This window comes from Dipodomys merriami, unplaced genomic scaffold, assembly GCF_024711535.1.
Source record: "Dipodomys merriami isolate MVZ:Mamm:240054 unplaced genomic scaffold, mDipMer1.0.p SCAF_635, whole genome shotgun sequence".
Lineage (NCBI taxonomy): Eukaryota > Metazoa > Chordata > Mammalia > Rodentia > Heteromyidae > Dipodomys > Dipodomys merriami.
The window spans coordinates 315625-335862 of record NW_027206219.1 but is presented as its reverse complement, the minus strand read 5'-3'; the positions used below and the strand labels follow the sequence as shown (position 1 = coordinate 335862).

The window sequence follows — 20238 nt, the reverse complement described above, 5'->3', positions numbered from 1 at the left end:
TTTGAGAGCAGCTCAAGCAAACAGCAATCAATAATGACCGATCAACAGTTACCATGTCAATCAAATAAACTGGGCCTGAGGATACATGCCTGTACAGGAGTGAAGGCCAGCTTCAGACATAAGCAGAAGACCCTAATTGAAAAAGAACAAAAACAAAAGAAGCTAGGATATGTGGCTCAAGTTTTAGAGTATCTTCCTAGCATGCGAAAAGCCCTGTGTTCAAATCCCAGGGCCATCACCAAAAAGGAAAAAAAAATAGGATAAGGAATTGCTAGGTCAAAACAGATAACACTTAAAACTGATCTCTAAATTTATTGGCCATTTATATTTTTTTCTTCTGTGAATAGATTTTATTCATTATTCTGTTGATATATCTTTTAGTTCTTTAGAGTAATGCCCAGCAGACATTGAAAGCATTGAACATTAAGAGTGATGAATATCTGAAATGAAATTATTAGTGACATGCTGCAGAAGATACCAGACATGTGGGAACAAAATCCACTTTTATTGTGGTTGGGACATTCAGTGTGTGGTACCACACTTTGACCTTCAAGTGTTTTGAAAGGATATATTTGAATTTATTTTCAGAATGATACCATGGTAAAGGAACATGCAAAGTTACAAAGTCAGTGTAATGATTCAGTGTCAAGATGCCATGAGCCCCTACCTCATGCCCAACAGTAAATGTTATACCCATGACCCACAGCAACTGCCTGGAAAACTAGGTTTCTTCTGTCTGATGACTAGGATGCCTGCATTGTGCATAGACTCTAGATTTCAGAACAACTTAAAGAAGGCATTTTTAATAATGCTAGCTATAAAAAACTTGTTTTTACAGTTTAATAAAAAATGAATAGTAGGAAGCCAGAGCATGTGTTTGGGGGCAAAGTTATGGGAAGGGGAATAGACAAATGGAGAGAAGGGTGGGTGAGTCATAATATTCAATGTACATATGTGAACATGGATGAAGTAACTTGGAGGGATGGATGAGGTTGGAGGAGATAGGAGAGAATGAAAGAAGGGGAGATATTTGATTAGGATACATTCAACTCATACACTGACATGTAGAATTAAAACAGTTTGTACCACTACTTAAAGATAACAATTAATCATAAGAGGTTTCTCTTTGTTGCTGTTGTTTTCAATGCACTATGTGATTTTTTTGTTTCTTTTGTATGTTCCTCACCCATGGTATAACTTCTGTTGTCACTCTATTTGATTTTGGTGAATGCATCTTGTATATACATTTTTCTAATTTGGGGAGGGGAAGGGAAATAACAAAATGCTGAAGCAAGGATGTAGGATGACCCACTGTAACGATGAGATGTACAAGACACTATGATGAAAATGAACTTTACAACTTGGCGGAGGGGAGTAGGATTTAGGGAGGTGGGGAGAGAGGGATAGTAGGGAAAAAACAAAGGAGGGGGTAATAATGCTCGATAGGAAATGTACACATTACCTTACTCATGTAAGTGTAACTCCTCTATACAGTAACTGTATAATATAAAAATATTAAAAAGATAATAAAATAGTAATCCTTTCATAGTATTTAGTGTTTTAATTAATTTTTGCAAAGTAAAATATTTGTTTTTATAAGCTAGACAATGCTACTTAGGCAAAAGACAAAGTGTGAACCAATGCAACAGTGATAATCACAAGACACTATATTGGAAATGAACTTTACTACTTGGGGAATAAATGGAGTCAAGGGGAGGGAACGTGGTAGAAAATTAGGGAGGAGGTAACACTGTTGGATAAGAAATGTACTCATTATGTAGCTGTAAACCCTCTGTACATCACCTTTACAATAAAATAAAAAAGAAATACCTAGCTAAGCCTGAATGGCTCACAGTTGTTATTCCAGTCACTCAAGAAACTAAGATCAGAGGAGTTCTGTTCAAAACCAGCCTGGGAAGACTTATTTCCTATTAGCCAGCAAAATGCCCAAAGTGGAACTGTGACTCAAATTGTAGAATGCTAGCCTTGACTGTAAAAGGCTAAGGGACAGCGCCCAAGACCTGACTTCAAGGCCCAGAGCTGGTATACACACACACATACACAAACATACACATACACACACACATACACACACACACACACACACACACACGCACGCACCCGTGTGCGCGCGCGCACACACACACACACACAGAGGCACAAACTTAAGTTTCCCTTCTCTATGGCTGCTTCTCTGCATATATAACTTAATGAAGGATTTCTTTCTGTAGGCTCTTTCAAAAATACTTATTTATCATTTATGTTTTTGGTTATATTAGGATTTGCATTTATGAGGTAGTTGGGCTACTACTTGTATCATGCTTATAGGCTTTTTTGCTTTGGTGCCTTTTTTCAAATAGAGTCTTATATTTTTACTCAGACTACCCTGAACTGAGATCCTACTCATTCTTCCTGCATAATTATGACAATAGAACAGAGGTCAGATTTATTGGTTTAGATGGAGTCTTCAAAATGTTATGCCTGGACTGTGCTTAAACTGTGATTCTCTAGATAGCTCTGAGTAGCTGAGATTATAGGCATGAATTTCCTTGCTTGGTCTATAGTTTGGGGAAAAATATTTTAAGAATAGAGTTACATGCTACTTTTCTATCCTTTAATAGAAAAACTTCTATGTATAACATTTATGAGTCAAAATTCCTTTCATAAAAAAAATCAAGTTAAACTTGTTCTAGTCAAAATACATGAACAATAAAATACTTCAAAAACGAAATCAGAAACCATGAGTGGCCAAAGCCTGTCACAATTTGGTGATATCAGGACCTCAGAACAGGGTTTCAATAGTCCTGCCTCCAACTCCAAACATGCCCACCACACACAACACTGAGCACTTGCATGTTTCCTTAGTCATAAATTTTATTTATTATTATTAGCATCAAGGGGGATTCATTTTTTTTTTTTTTGGTCGGTCGTGGGGCTTGAACTCTGGGCCTGGGCACTGTCCCTCAGCTCTTCAGCTCAAGGCGAGCGCTCTACCACTTGAGCTACAGCGCCACTTCCGGTTTTCTGGTGGTTTATTGGAGATAGGAGTCTCACGGTCTCTCCTGCCCGGGCTGGCTTTGAACCGCGATCCTCAGATCTCAGCCTCCTGAGTAGCTAGGATTACAGGCGTGAGCCACCAGCGCCCGGCTGGGATTCATTTTTAATATGAGCATTTATATATGTGCATATGTATGCATATATATGTATATAAACACACAACTTGATTAGAGTCCCCCCTTATTTACACCTACTCTCCCCTCTCCCAAACCAGTTTCAGCCAGCTTCACAGTTGCATTTCCACACATGTATAGGAAGTACTGTGACCATATTCCTCTCCTTTCTTCTCTCTTGTCACCTACCGCACCTGTTAGCTCCTACACACCACACAGCTGTCCACTCCCTCACAGTCATTCTTGTTCTACTACAAGTTGTCTCAAGGGATCCTATCAGGTTTCTTACCTGCATAGTCTGTACTCAGAACGATATGTGATGTTCATGTACATGCGTGTCCATAGGTTTATATATGCTCATATGTCACGCTTAGGTGTGAACGCGCATATTTCTGCTTTAGGTTTAGTGTTTCTAAAGGAGAAAACACCTACAATATTTTCTTTCTGCCGAGCACCGGTGGCTCATGCCTGTAATCCTCGCTACTCAGGAGGCTGAGATCGGAGGATCGCATTTCAAAAGACAGCCCAGGCAAGAAACTCCGTGCGACTCTTATCTCCAATAAACCACTAGAAAACCGGAAGTGGCGCTGTGGCTCAAGCAGTAAGCACTGGCCGTGAGCTGAAGAGCATAGGGACAGCGCCCAAACCCAGATTTTAAGCCCCACGACCAACCAAAAACCAAAAAAAATTCTTTCTGAATCTGGCTTACTTTGCTTACTATAATGGATTCCATATAATATATTCCAAATAATATAATGGATGGCAGACCCATCTGTTTCATATTTTATTCTTTCTTGGTTAATAATATTCCTTTTTTGTGTGTGCATGTTATGTAGTAATATATGTATCATATATTATATATATATATAAATTTATATGTGTGTATATGTCCCATTCTTGATACATCACCCAGTTGTGGCTCATCCGGGCTCTTTGTATAGCTTGGACACTATAAAGAGTATGGTACATTGTTTCTATCATTTTCTGACTTACTCTTCTGTGGATTGATGCCTGAGTGTTCTGAATGTATGTTTTAAGTATTATACTCCCGCGCTACACTAATGCTCTGAACCATGGACCATATTGAGCAGCAATGACTTAGAGATTGCCTGCAAAACATAATACCAATTAAACATTTAATTTTTTCAGAAAATTAAGTTCAACTGTACCAGAAGAGCACATTGCTGGGAGAACAATGTCAGTTCTGTACAGATCCAAGGTGATGCCCAGTACTTCATCAACGATCTTGGAATTCCCACTGTGCAGTTCTTTTATGAGGACAAGAAGGCCTTGGAGGTGATTGTTTCTAAGCAATGTAACACAGTCATAGGCAGTGAAGCTGTTGGGAAGAATTCAATTTCATTATGGCTTCTGGTCTGTCATACCAAACAGGTCACTCTAGAAAGTGGCTTCAATGAGAGAGTTATTCTTGTTCAGAGACTTTTAACAGTATTTGAAAACATCAGCTCTTTCCAATTTTGTCGAATTCAATTTGGAAAAGATTTATGCTGTCACTCACATTTTCACGGTATGCTTTGCAACCAGAAATTTGTAGTTGTTGGATTAACATCAAAACATAATTGTAATCTTTGGTATTCACAGAAACAGATGACATAGGCCATAGATCTTCCATTCTTGGCCTGAGGAAAAATGCATTTCATCAGCTTTATGTTATGGGAGCCTGGTGAATGAGCCACCCAAGATCTGTCAATAGTTTGCCTGCTTGGAAAAGAGCTGACAGTTTCTGAAGAAGGAAACCACCCTCTTAATCCCAAGAAATATTTCAAAAGTATGATTTATCTTAATTAGCTTGTGTTCATCCATGGGATAGATGTCTTTACTTTTCATCTCAGAATTATATCATTGTAGAGTATAAATATAAATCTTTTGGGATATTTTATCTTTATTTACAAATTGGTCACACATTATTGAGTACTATTTGAAAGTATAGAGAATAGTCAGTTTGAAATAATTTTTACATTAAAATAATTATGACTATTTAACTGAGTGAAGCCTACATTGCTCTTGAAATAGTGATGGGCCAAACGTCTTTCCATGATCTGTGGAAAACTTGATTCTAGTTACATAGTAGCTTTTTAGCAACTTTTAGTTCACATTTCTCTGTAGCGATCCTCTCAGCCCTCCCCTTTTAAATGCCATGGAAATAGTCAATCCTCACTAACTCTAATACATAACATATAATACATAATAATGACAACCCAAACTCATGAAACAGAGAAACTATGGATGAAACCTGTTGTGCTGAGATGAAATATAAGAAATGGGAAAGATCATTTTTTTGGACTTGTCTGGTTTTGTATGTTAGGATTTTAACATGCCATTGGTTAAAAACAAGCACAGTTGGAGAAGTATTTCTTCTCCTGTGAAATCTCCAGTGAATTCAGAAATCAAGTCATTTTCCATTTTCCTGCCTGATATATCTCTAATACCTCATATCATTTCCTCCATCCCAATGTTTCAGCTCTTATCTCATTAGCAAGTTGGACACCAGCAGTTTTTCCATGTTTCTAATTCATTTTGCTATACTTTTCTGCCAAGAATTTAGAACTAATCTAGTATAGCCTTGGGAATTGGACAAAATTCTGACTCTGACACTTTGTAGGCAAAATATTGGACTTTGCTCAGCATAATTTTACAAATGAGATTCTTAGGTGTACTTAGGAATCTACTTCATAGAACTATGGTGAGGTTTAAATGAAACTGAACATTAGATAATGTTGAGCTCAGATTGTGGCTCCATCAGCTATAACTATCACAGTAGTTATTATTTGACTGCAGGACAACGTATTGGTGGAAAATTTCCAACTTTTAAGATTGGGACACTTCCTGGCAAGGGAGGAGCTTATTAACAATTGACAACTAAAAAATTTCCTAGGATGTCATCTGATGAACAACAGTGGGTGGATCTCAGGTGTGAATAGGAGAAGATGTGGAAACAAGGCCTGGTGATGTGGTGAGAACTCACAACACTGTGCTGATCTGGCTTAGTCTGAAGGAGCTAATCAAATATTCCAGTGACACCCAAACATCTAACTCTCAACATCAAAAATATTTTTATTACCATTCTGTAAAAGTAGCTAAAAAGAGACCCAATCATTTATGAAAATTAACTTTGCTCATACTGATTTTGTAGAGAAAATTGTGTGTGTGCGTGTGTGTGTGTTTACTGGGTACTGGGGCTTAACTCAGGGCCTTGGTGCTGTCCTATAAGTTTTTTTGGCTCATGGCTGGTATTTCACCACTTTAGTCAGATCCTCATTTCCCATGCAGGTTAATTGGAGAGAAGAGATTCACAGGTTTATCTGCCTGTGCTGGCTTCAAAGTTGGTCCTCAGATTTTAGCCTAATGAGTAGCAAAGATTGAGAGAATTATTTAATGGATTTTTCCCTTACAAAATGTGAATGCTTAGGATGAGAGGATTTTGTGTGAAATCCCCAAAGAACAAATACTAACCTTTATTTCTGTGTTAGCCTATAGCAAAACACTTGGATACAGCTTTAATGAGGAATTGTAACTATAGAAGAGTTTTATCTGTGGTAATAATATTTATATTATGTCAATTAGTAAAGAAGTTAAGGAAATTAGAATCCCATCATTAATTTGCTTGAATGTTAAAATACATTTTTTTCAATTCTTTTATAATGCACATTGTTACAGGTAATTTTTCCAATATGTCGCAATAATACAGGAGCAATAACAATAAAAGCAATAACAATATTTCTTCTTGTAAGACACTTAATGAAACTTTCATATTTGTTCTAAATATTATTTATTTTTAATTTTCACTACTGCTGAGATTTAAGTATTTTCTTTTTTTTTTTTTTTTTAAATTGTATTTTATTTTATTTGAGAACATACTGTACAGAGGGGCTACAATTACATGGGCAGGATAATGCATACATTTCTTACCAAGCATTGCAGCCTCCTCCTTTGTTTACCCTTCACTTCCCTTCCCCGCCTCCCCCCTCCCCCCACCCAATTTTACCCCCCTCCCCCCACCCAATTATACCCCCCTCCCCCCCCACACCGAAATTGTAAAGCTGGTTTTGACATGACATTTTGTACTTCTCATTGTTGCAACAGGTCCACCTGAATCCTTAAACGACTTGTTTGTCCCCATCTCCTCCACATGTTATACTGACATCAAATATAGTGAAAGCGGGGGTTACACTGTGGGGGAGGGACATACAAAGCAACAAAGAAATAATCTTATAAATGCATTAGAAACACATGCATGAAAGAAACGAAAACATTAAAATACATATTTAAGGGTTCATTTTCCTAACATCACATTATCTGGCCTTTTCCGCTTGACTCATACCTATACTAGATATTGCAAATAAGGGAAACCATGGGACCTATGCTTCTTTGGGCCTGGCTTACTTCACTTAATATAATTTTTTCCAAACCTTTCCATTTCCTAACAAATGGGGAAATGTCATTCTTTCTGATGGAGGCATAGAATTCCATTGTGTATATATACCACATTTTCTTGATCCATTCATCTACTGAGGGGCATCTGGGTTGGTTCCATATCTTAGCTATGGTAAATAATGCTGCAATAAACATAGTTGTGCTGGTAGCTTTAGTGTGGTCTTGTTTGTAAACATTTGGGTAAATGCCCAAAAGTGGGATTGCTGGATCATAGGGGAGATCTATGTGAAGTCTTTTGAGGAACCTCCATACTGCTTTCCAAAGTGGTTGAACAAGTTTACATTCCCACCAACAATGAAGTAAGGTTCCTTTCTGTCCACATCCCCTCCAGCATCTGTTGTTATTAGAGTTCTTGATTTTTGCTGTTCTAACTGGAGTGAGGTGATATCTCAATGTTGTTTTGATTTGCATTTCTTTTATGGCTAGGGATGTTGAACATTTCTTCATGTGTCTATTGGCCATCCTTCTTTCTTCTTCAGAGAAGCTTCTCTTTAAGTCTTTCGCCCACTTATTTATTGGGCAGTTGTTTCTTTGAGGATTTGTTGTTGGGTGGTTTAATTTTTTGAGTTCCAAGTATATTTTAGATATGAGACCCTTGTCCGTTGTATGCCTAGTAAAGATCTTCTCCCAATCGGTGGGCTTTCTATTGATCTTGCCAGCTATGTCATTTGCCCTGCAGAAGCTCTGCAATCTTATGCAATCCCATTTGTCCAACCTTTCTTTGATTTGTTGTGCTTCCGGGTCTCTATTCAGAAAATTTCGACCTGAGCCAAGGAGACCTAGGGTTTCTCCTATTCCATCCTGTAATGTTTTCAGAGTGTCTGCTTTGAGTTCAAGGTCTTTGATCCATTTGGAGTTGATTCTGGTGCAGGGTGATATATAAGGATCTAGCTTTAGTTTTCTACATGTAGTTAACCAATTTTGCCAGGACCATTTACTGAAGAGGCTGTCTTTCTTCCATTCTATTGTTTTAGCTTCCTTATCGAAGATTAGATGGCTATAGGTCTGTAGGTTCATTTCTGGGTTTTCAATTCTATTCCATTGGTCCTGAGGTCTGTTCTTATGCCAATACCAAGCTGTTTTGATTACTATGGCTTTATAGTAGAGTTTGAAATTTGTTATTGATATTCCTCCAGCAGTGTTCTTTCCGTTGAGGAGCGTTTTTGCTATTCGGGGTCTTTTATTGTTCCATATGAATTTTTGGATTGCCTCCTCTATTTCCTTGAAGAATGAGGGTGGAATTTTGATAGGTATCGCGTTGAATTTGTAGATAGCCTTGGGAAGTATTGCCATTTTCACGATGTTAATCTTGCCAATCCAGGAGCATGGGAGGTTTTGCCATTTTTTAAGTTCTGTGTTGATTTCCTTTTTCAAGATTTTAAAGTTTTCATCATAGAGGTCCTTCACTTCTTTGGTTAAGTTAATTCCTAGGTATTTTATTTTTTGTGGGGCTATTACAAATGGAGTTGCTTTCCTAATTTCGGCCACACTTTTCTCATTGTTGGCATATAGAAAAGCCATTGATTTTTGGGGGTTAATTTTATATCCTGCTAGAGATTTAAGTATTTTCTTACCCCAACTTTCTAGTGAGAAAATTAAAACTTTTAGAATTTAACTTATTTTCCAAGTTTACACAAGTAAGTCTAGGTTTCTGGACACAAGGTCTGTGGTAGTCATTTTTTTTAATCCATTTCCTTAGTTTTACAAAATATGTCCTGAAACATTCTGTGGAAATGCCATTGAAGAAAACATCATTGTTCTTGTAGCTACTTTTTACAAAGTTTCTTATCAAACAACATACATATGTAATAAATCATTTAAACTCAGCTTTTCAATAGTACATACTTGCAATTTCTCCTTTTAATGGATTACTCTTCTCAGTTTACATTTGTGTTGGCAATTCAGAGCTAATAACATTTCTGTCTCAAATTTTATACCCCTACAAATCTCTGATGTTATTGATGCATGGCTGTGAGAAGAATGTATGCTATAACACAAAGATAACCACAAAAATGCTAATTCAATAAATACAAGCAACAAAACATCAACAATACTTACTGGTTGTGGTAAATTGTCCCCAGACACTAAATAAATATCTACCAGGACACAAAGGTCACCAGCTACTAACTTACAGAAATCCTTTTACTCTCTGACTGTACATTCTTCAAAGCACACCTATGCCTCAAACTTGGAACCAGTCTATGTATTTAGTGATGGTACTGGTGCTTGAACGGAGAGCCTGGGATTATCCCTGAGCTTTTTGTGTTCAAGGCTATCACTCTTCCACTTGAGCCACAGCTCCATTCTGGCTTTTTTGTTGATCGATTGGAGATGTGTCTTTTTTTCCTGCCCCATCTGACTTTGAGTATTATATCTCAGCCTCCTGCATAGCTAGGATTACAGGCATGAGCTACCAGCCCCCAAGTGTTTCTCTATGTTCATCTAGGAAATGTCTACCATTTATTGAGAGCTTGCTATTATAACAAGGTATACCACTTTTATAATTTAATCTTTTATAAGTTATAATCCAGCTACTACCATTAACTCTTTTTTCACTGAAAATGAAATGGAATTTAATATCAAAGTCACAAAGACATTAAACAGTCAGTACAGAAGCTCCCTTCAGATCTGTTTGGCATTCAGGCCACATTTTAAACTATTGCATAAAGGTTCCAAATTAGAAGCCCAACGGCAAGATTAAGTCCACCAATTTAATTTCCTTATTAAAAATAAATTTTTGGAAATATTGGGGTTTTCCTTTTCCATGGAAATAATCAGCTGACTGAACATTGCTCTCTCAAGTTTGCCATGATCTCTCCCAAAGAATCTGCCATGGTATTTGTCTAAGAGTGCAGTTAATAGACTGGAGGTGAGGCTCAGGTGGTAGGGCAACAGCTGTGAGCAGATAGTCACTAGCTGTGAGGGAGACTATAAGGCCCTCAATTCCATCCCCAATACTGATAGTCCTCCCCCAAAAATAGAAAATTAAACTTTAGTTAATAAGAGTAATTGTTCAATTCCTCTTTCTGTAAAATAAATAAATAAATAAGAGAGAATAGAGTACAGAGAGGCTATGGTTTTACAGATTTATATCACATTCAATATTCACTTGGCTTCTCTATATTATCTATGACATTTTTGGGGGATGCCGGTTCCAGGATTTGAACTCAGGGTTCTTATTCTATTTGCTGGATGATTCCTGCTGATGTTCTGCCACACCTCTGGTGTGGCTTTTTGCTATTTATTTTAGAATGGGATCTCATAGATTCTGCAGACCAAGTTTGTTTTGCACTGTGATCCTCTACATGTCAGCCACCTAGTAACTAGTATTACAGACATGAACCACTGAAACTCAGGTTATGTGTACTCATTTTAAACAAATATCTACAATGAACAATTCTCTTGCTTTCACACACAAAAGTATATGTATTCTAAATTAACCAAATTTCATCCACATTTTGAAGGAATAACCTAAAATTTAGCCCATGTTGCTATGTTGTATATATTAGAATTTCTGAAAATATATGCTCTTTACCATGTAAGAACAAATATGAGACTATTACCCTTCTACTGGGGACACTTTCCAGAACCCTAATGCATGCTTGAAATGGCAGAGACCCCTGAGCTCTGTAAGACTGGTTTCTCCATACAAACTGGTGCCAGGTAGTGAATAACAATGGTGACAAATGATAATTGTTTTCATAATATGCTGTAATACAGCTCTCAATTAAACTATTGTACATTTAGGACACAATGTTAAATCAAAGAAAGGCTACTTGAGCTCTTTTGCAGTGAGAGCATCAGTCAGCCTGATGACTGACAGAATTAGGTAATCAATAGGAGAGTAGTGTAGGCTGTACAGATACACTGCAGAGAAGTGAGCTACACTGTGTGTCAGGATGAGGAAACCTGGCTCCCAATCTCACTATGCTATCAGTAATAAAAGGATGCAACTTGAAACTAATGAATTGTTTATTTCTGGAATTTTTCACTGAATATTTACAGATTATGATCAATTATATGTAACTGAAGCTGAACCGCAAAACCATGGATAACAAAATAAACCTCTTTTTAATGATTAAATCTTGATAAGAGGAAAACTATACTGTAGGGAAAAAGTGAATGATATAAAAATAATTTTTTACAGGTTGGCAGGACATTATTTGTTCTATTTTTAATGGACCTTGACATTTTAAACATCTTTTTCCAATATTTTATGTGTGTCCCATTCAGATATATTGTTTCTCTAAAATTACTTAAACTCCAGTCTTCTTTAGCTCCTTGTGGCATCTGTACTCTTAATTTTCTATTAACAAAATTTCACCAGTGCAAAACAAGGTTTGGATTTGCACAAATGTTAATGTGATTCCTTTTTCTAAGGTATTGTACTGTTAATTGAAACATCTCTGGTTGTAAGCTTCATTTAAATAAGGGTTTAAATTTGTAAACACTAGTGCACCTGTTAAGAGAAGCATTCTGCATCGATTAAACGTGAGGCAGAGATGGCTGGGAAGGAAATAAAAAGACAGATGCTTTCTGATTAAGAGTGCAATATTTATGACAGTCTGGTAGTCCAAGGCACAGTTCTTCTGTCACTTACCAGCTGTTTCACACAATCCTTGTTCCAGATTGCTCTAGTTACTCCCTGTAGGCCAGGTCAGAGGGCCTCCCTCTCTTAGTATATCAAGAGATCAATTCATAACCTATCAAGCTTCATGCCACAGACAGAAGCTTTGGTTCCTCACTCTGCTTAACCTCATATTTCTTGCTCTTTTGTTTGAAACGTTCTACTTTAAACCAAATTTACCTCTAGAATAGAACTTTGACATTTAAATAATAATAGGCTGAATGGGTATTATAGCTTTTATATATTCGAAGTCATGATATCATTATTTCTATATCATTTAGTAAATCATAGGTATATATCTAAGTAGCATTAGTGTATTGAAAGTCTTTATTAGCTTTTCCTTACATGCTAGATGGCCTGAGTGACAATTGAGATTCTTTTTTTTTTTTTTATTGTGAAAATACCGTACAGAGGGGTTACAATTACATGGGCAAGGTAATGAGTACATTTCTTATCAAGCATTGTTGCCTCCTCCTTTGTTTGCTCTTCCCATCCCACTACCCCCCAATTGAGATTCTTGAATCAATATTCAACAGAATGTAGGAAAGTATTTGTGTGTATGCATCTATGTGTGTGCATGCATACGTGTGTGTGTGCATATGTATGTGTGTGACTTTGACGTGGAAAATTTTATGGAGTAAAACCAATAATTTATATTTGCAGATATAGTAAAATACAGCTCAGTAACAAATATATACATATTTTGGATTAAAGTAATAAATAGTTTACATGTTGATGCATCATGCTTTATTCCAAATAGAAGAAGAATTTGTACTTTATTTGGTGATCACTATTTTCTGCTTGGAATTTGCTCCTGTCCCTGTTTAGTTACTAGATATTGTTAGTATAAATGTCAATTATAATAACCAGAAGAGTTCTGCTTCACTCTGTGTTCTACAAGTGATTTGCAGTATATGATAGAATGTGCTCCATACTAAGTGCTAAACATACTTAATCAATGCTACTCACTCTGAGATGAGAATTTCTTGTTTCATTTTTTATTAATTTGCAGGTAGTGCATTCTCACTCCAGTTTGTTTGATTTTCTGGAACTCTCATAGCTGAACCATGCCACCAGTCCAGCTTTTTGCTGGACTGATCCTATGTACCTCAGATTCCTGGGCAGCTAAGATAATAAGCTTGAGCTACTCAATACTCAGATCTTTTCTACTTCAAATTATGCCAACCAGAAAGAAAGGTTCTTTAGGCATGTCTCTGGCCTAGTCTTTGTAGTTTATTTTAGCAAAACTACTGAAAAAATTGTACCAAGATACATGGCATTATTATCTCCTGATCAAATTTGCTTCATTTGAGGAAGTTCTTGCCCATTTTTGATCTGACCATCTAAAATTCTGAAGATTGATTCCCCAAAATAGATTTTGTTTTCTGAATAATATGTACAAATATTTATCATATTAGGAATTAATTTTTATTTAACTTTCATTTATCCACTTTTATTTAACTTTCATTTATCCACTTTTATTTAACTTTCATTTATCCACTTAAATGACAATAATCCCTAATTTATTAATGATCTATTGTTAAATTTATGAAACTTAATTAACAATGATAGTAAAATTTAATATGAAATATGGAAAGAACTTATTTTACAAAATATAACCACATTTGTAAAGACAAAAACAAATAAATTAGAAGAGTGGTTTTGTTTCCCATCTTTGCAAATTTCTTACAAAAGACTTTTGCAAGATGCAGCTGGATTTTCCTGTTTCTGCATCTGCTTTCTGTAATGTCTTGTTTTGGTGAATAAGCAGTTGTGGTAAGTTTCTCTGTCTGATACAGAAATCAATAAAACATAAATATGGAAAAAAGAACTTTGCCTCTTAGTAGCCAACAGCCTAGATTAGGAATTACAGATATAAACCATCAAGTGAGTTACAAGGTAAGAGCATGTTGTTGACTCACAGGCTGAGCAGACAGTTCTCACTCATAAGGATCAATACTCAAGGATCTCTTCATCTTCCCCTTCATGATTTAGTCTCACAAAATATTATTCTTTCAGGCTTAGTGCAATAGCTTTGAAGTTTCCTACAATTTTATTCCACATGAATTACTTTTCCTCAGAGTACTAATTCAGCTTGTACCTTGTTATGTCCTATCCAATGTTTATATTTGTTTTTCTGATCTTGCTGACTCAACCTGCTGAGTATAAAGCTATGGAGTCAGAAACATCTTGGACTTGTTCTGCTGCTATGCTTTGTTGTTAACTTTTAATTCTATTGCTATTTTTTGGTTAGGGAATTCTTCCAGTATGATATTGGGAATCACAATTCTTGAGTTGTAAGATACAGTAATCATATTCGATATGGACAACATCCACTGAAGTGGTGATCTTATGGCCCTACGAATTAATTCGTTGGAACTGGCTGAGAATTTTTATGTTCTCTGTGGACAGAGATTACATATGTATTATATAATAAATTTATGAATTATATATAACTTTTTATTTACGTTCTTATGACCTAAAAACTTGAACATAATGCTTCAGTTGCTCTGTTATTGATTGTTGCTTGTCCAATCTCTCAGTTTAATTTCTCAAACTCAGTTTTGGTTTGCTTTTTTTGGTCTCTAGTGTCTTGATTTCTTTCCATTATTATCTCTCTATCTACCTCTATTTATATAGAGATAGATAGCTTTCTCTAATACATAATTTATATATGTATATATACATAGAGATAGGAAGACAGAGTAAGATACAGAGAATGAGAGAAATAGATAAACACATCCTGGGCAAGCACATGGAGCAGGCCAAGGGGATGAGATCTTTCTTCATAGGATGATTTCATATAGAACTCTGTATCTATAAAATTAGGTGATTTCCCAGAAGTCCCAGAGCAAATGCCTCAAGGCTAGGCATGCATATTAAATGTTTACTTAAATAGTAAACAAGGGCTGGGAAGGTGGCTCAGTGGTAGAGCGCTTGCCTTGTATGCATGAGGCCCTGGGTTCGATTCCTCAGCACCACATAAGCAAAAAGAAAAAAAGCTGGAAGTGGCGCTGTGGCTCAAGTGGTAGAGTGCTAGCCTTGAGCTGAAGAGCTGAGGGACAGCTCCCAGGCCCAGAGTTCAGGCCCCACGACTGGACCCAAAAAGAAACAAAAACAAAAAACAGTGTGTATGCTTTTATCATTGGAAAACTATTCTAGATGTAGTAGACATACCTAGTAGACATGCATACCTAGTAGACATGTATGTCTATTACATCTAGACACACCACCTAGTTGACATGTATGTCTACTACGAGATGTATGTCTACTACATCTCGTAGTAGACATACATGTCAACTAGGTGGTGTGTCTAGACATTGTATGTGAATTGCCCTAAAGTTCCTCTGTAATTCCTACCTGTGCCTGAAGCCCTGCTTCTCTGACTGGATCTCTTGGTCTGTCTGAGGATTTCTGGAAGTTCAGGAAGTAACAACCCTCTGTTACCTTTTCCTTTTCATAAGAGTTCTGATGAATAAGCAAAATTAATTTCCCTGCGAGGGTCTGTTTGTTCCAGAAGATGGAATAATAGGATTCCCCATTCCCATACAAACAGTCTAGGGTCACAGCCTCCTTTTCCACCAGCAGAATTGAAGTTTGAGCTTCAGCTACCTTCTGGGCCATGCTGGCTCCTGAAATAAAGAGGACAGGGTCAGACTGACATTTTGTTTTATAACCAAGGAATGAAGGAATTTAAGGCTTGAAGCTGTGATTCCTTCCCTTCTGAGTTTCATTAGAAAACAAAGCTCCTCTCACTATCACATGCATGACTGAGAAGAACCTGAGCCCTGTGTTTTTGGACATCCTTACCAAGGCAGATAGAAGCAATGGCTGTCCCCAGCAGGCTAGTGATTCTTCCCCTGATTTAGACACTATAGGTATATAGGGACTTATTGTAAGACAGAGATGACTGTACAATGAGGTTGAAAGGGAATGGAAAAGATACACATTCAAAATCAAAAAAGAGCTGTATAATTTATTTTTAAAGGACAAAATACTTTTTCAGGAAAGAATTAATGAAACTGAAAAAGATGAGATTTTATGTGTCTACCTGGATATGCCACCATATGCAAGTATTTGTAACAGTACTGTATGTGAGTTTGAGGTTTCTTTTTAGAAGATCAGTACTTTAACCAGTACGCTTTGGGTGAAATAAATCATTCCATGCCTCCATGTTGAGGCAGACTTCAATGTGTGTGGAGTCTAGCAGCCTCCTGAAAAGTTGGACTTAGGAACAAGTCACACAACTCCATGAACTAATTCTTCAAAATAAATGTGTATATAGATAGATGAAGTGATGAATAGGTTCATAGCAATATGAATGCACATGTCTAGTTCCATAGCTGCAGATACAGAGAATTCTGCAATCATCACCTTTCATAGGCACATGCCCTTTCCAGTTCTTTACCATCTTTTTTATTACTTTCTAATGCTGAGGTTTAAATTTTGGGACTGGTGCTTGCTAGGAAGGTGCTCAACCACTTGAGCAATGCCTCCATTTTTATGTTTGACTTATCTTTAGCTACCATTTTATCCTTTTATCCCCTGGAGCTAAGCTGAGACTACAATGTTCCTACTTACCCTTCAGGCATAGCTGAGGGATCACCTACATTATCTCATACTATCATTAAATCTTACTGTGGCTGATCTTGAAACTCATTTCATGCTGGGATTACAAATATTTATCACCAGTTCTGACCCCTTGCTATCTTTTAAAAATAGAGTTGATGGTAATTCAGGATGAATTACCTTCCACTGGCTAAGTTAACTACCTTGCCTACATTTTGTAAGAGGGCCAGCATGTATGGAACTGACTGGGGACATTTATCTCTTTGACTTTAATTGCTTTTGCAATTATATTTTTCCTTCCTCTCTTTCTTTTGATCATCAGGATGTGTCTTCCTGATTCAATAACCAGGCAACCTTTCCTCTACATGATGAAAGCTCTTTCCTCTCCATGCACTGTTAGTACATTTGAGGCTTTCTTCATTCCTTCTCATCTTCTTTATTCTTCATTCTTTCTCATTTTCACCCTTCTTTTGCTAAGAAGAATTCTGAGTAGAACTATGGGCTGTGGTCCTCCAATGACCTCTCCTGCTCTATACTTTTACTGGGCTACTGTGCAAATTCCACCTTCTCCATCACTTGTGAAATCCTGAAAATAAATAGGATGGAACAATGTGGACCATGGTGATCTGGAACAAGATTGGAGTTAGACTTTGCAAGAATGAGCACAGAACAGAAAAAAGCATTTGACATGATTAAAAACCCCTTTATGAGGGGCTGGGAAGGTGGCTCAGTGGTAGAGCACTTGCTTTGCACACATGAGGCCTTGAGTTCGATCCCTCAGCACCACATAAGGAGAAAAAAAAGCCGGAAGTGGTGCTGTGGCTCAAGTGGTAGAGCAATAGCCTTGAGCTGAAGAGCTTAGGGACAGCGCCCAGGCCCAGAGTTAAGGCCCACGACCAGACCCCCTCCCCCCAAAAAACCCTTTATGATAAAATATCTGGAGAAGCTAGGAATACATACAACATTCCTCAATATAGTAAATGTTTACATGACAAACTGAAACCAGCATTTTACTTAATGGTGAAAAGTTAAAACCATTTCCTCTAAAATCAGTAAGAAGGATGTCCACTCTTTCAGTATCTCTTTAATATAATACTGGAATTCCTATCAAGGACTATAAGGCAAGGGAAAATCATAAAGGTAATACAAATATGGAAAGAAGTTAAACTATCCCTCTTTGCAGATGACATGATCCTGTATTTAAGGAATGCTATAGATTTCTCCTCCAAGTTAAATGAGTTGACCTGAAACTTTGGCAAAGTAGCAGAATATAAAATGTGAAATGGATTATTATTTTTCATAGTTTTAAATTTTATTGTAAATATACTTTTTATACCTGTTTTATCCTAAATTTATTATTTAGTTTTATGTTTTAAATTTTTATCTTTGTAAATTTGTAGAGTTTTATTTTATTTAGTTTCATCCTATTCAGAGTTCCATTTTATGGATATGCCATAATCCATTTAGGTCTCATCTTCAAAGATACAATCATTTTCAATATCATATACTCATTCTGTTTGGAAACAGATGTGAATTTTTAGCACATATATTTAAAATAGAAATAATATAAAATATCAAGTGATTACAAATATTTTTGACAAGGCATACCTTTGAAAAAAGAGAGGAAATTGGGGCTGAGAAGGTGGCTCAGTGGCAGAGCGCTTGCCTTGCATGCATGAGGCCCTGGGTTTGATTCCTCAGCACCACATAAGCAAAAAGAAAAAAAGCCGGAAGTGGCGCTGTGGCTCAAGTGGTAGAGCGCTAGCCTTGAGCTAAAGAGCTGAGGGACAGGCCCCATGACCAGACGCCCCCTCCAAAAAAAGAGAGGAAATTATACAATGGACAAGACAATCTTTTCAAAAATTGGTGATGGAAAAACTAAACTGGTTTTCTATATGAAGAAGACAAAATAGGACATAATCTCCTAGGCGCTACAAAATTCAAGTCAATATCAAAAATTTTAAACTGCATAGCTTTAGAGGTAAAAAAAAACATAGGAAACTCGTTGAAAGTTATTGACATTTGTATCTACTTATTATATAAAAGTTTAACTGAGTAAAAATAAGAGCAAGAATTAAAAATAGGACTGCATCAAATTAGAACTATTGAGTAGAGAAAGAATTTTTATGTAAAACACACAAAGCTCAAAAATAGATCTCAAATTAAAAGCTATTGCAATTCATAAATGTGTAAATGAGTTGATAGGTTTCAGAAAATACAAATTGTGAACACGTGAAGAAATTGCCAACATATTACAGACATTAATGTAAATTAAATAAATATTAAAAGTAAGGTTCCATTAAATCCCAATCAAACTGGAAAGCATTAAGAAAATAAGTTATAACATGCTGGAAAGTATATAATAAAAGACATCATAACATAATAATAGTGGAAATGTAAGCTAGGGCAACCAGTAAAGATAAATTACCCAATTTGATATTTAGCACATATTGGTCAGTATCTCTTGCAGTTAGTATATAGTGGTATACTTAAGTTACTTCATCTAAACTGACTGGTTAGACAACCTTGACAAGAATTAATGAACTGTATTTATGTAATGTTAATATTTTTTGTGGTCTTATATCACACTGTTCAGAACATAATCACTCTTGAAAATAAAACTTGAATCTAATTATATAAAGCTATAGATCAAGATTCCAAATAAATATTACATTTCCTCTTATATGTGGAATCTAGAGAGATAAATATATGATACAAATATAAAAAGACTATTTGAGGGTGGTTAATAGGAGGAAAGAGGAAGGAGACAGTGTTGAGAACACATGATCAAAGTATACTATATCTATGTATACAAATGAAGCCAATTAAAATTGTAAACAGAAAGCTGAACATGACATAGGAAAGAGTAATAAAGTGGGTAAACAGCAATGGTATGTTCTATGTATGCATAGAGACAGCAAAACAAAAATATAGTGTACAACTAATACATACCAATTAAAGAAAACGATAAAAGATTATAGAAAATATGATCTTAGTAGTTATTGGTAGATAAATAATTTTTAAAACACTCATTTAATATTTTATGTATGTATATGAGGTTTTTCTTTTCTCCATGTTCTAATTTTGAAAATATAATTCTATAATTAGTATCATTCTAAAGAAGCACATTCTCAAGAGATACTCAATTTATTTCCAAGATTTTTATTTTTTTCAGTCACAGAATTGGTAATTTTACCCAAGACACAGTTTCAGAAGGTGAATGTTTGTAAAGTCCAAAGACAGTGTCCCTACCCAACATGGATATCATCATGTGTACATATCAAAAGGCAAAACTGAAAGAAAATCTGGTCTAAGGAATTTTGCAGATAAGTCATCTTACCCTTTAGGAGGTAATTCTTGAATATTTTCATGTCTGTTTTAAGAATGTCCACTAGGTATGGAGTTGAGATATTTAGA

General features: G+C 36.1%; 1 protein-coding gene across 2 annotated transcripts in view; it reads right to left on the bottom strand.

The window, feature by feature from the left end:
* Window positions 1-20238, bottom strand: part of LOC138815293 (uncharacterized) — an 87021-nt gene that overhangs the window by 49354 nt on the left and 17429 nt on the right. The window contains exon 4 of one of the 2 annotated variants that reach the window (XM_070004588.1): window positions 15825-15884. The exons of the other annotated variant lie outside the window; for it this stretch is intronic. Within the exon in view, the coding sequence (XP_069860689.1) occupies window positions 15861-15884 (24 nt within the window). The 3' untranslated portion in view covers window positions 15825-15860. Of the gene's footprint in view, window positions 1-15824; window positions 15885-20238 lie in introns of those variants that run through there. 2 annotated transcript variants of the gene reach the window in all.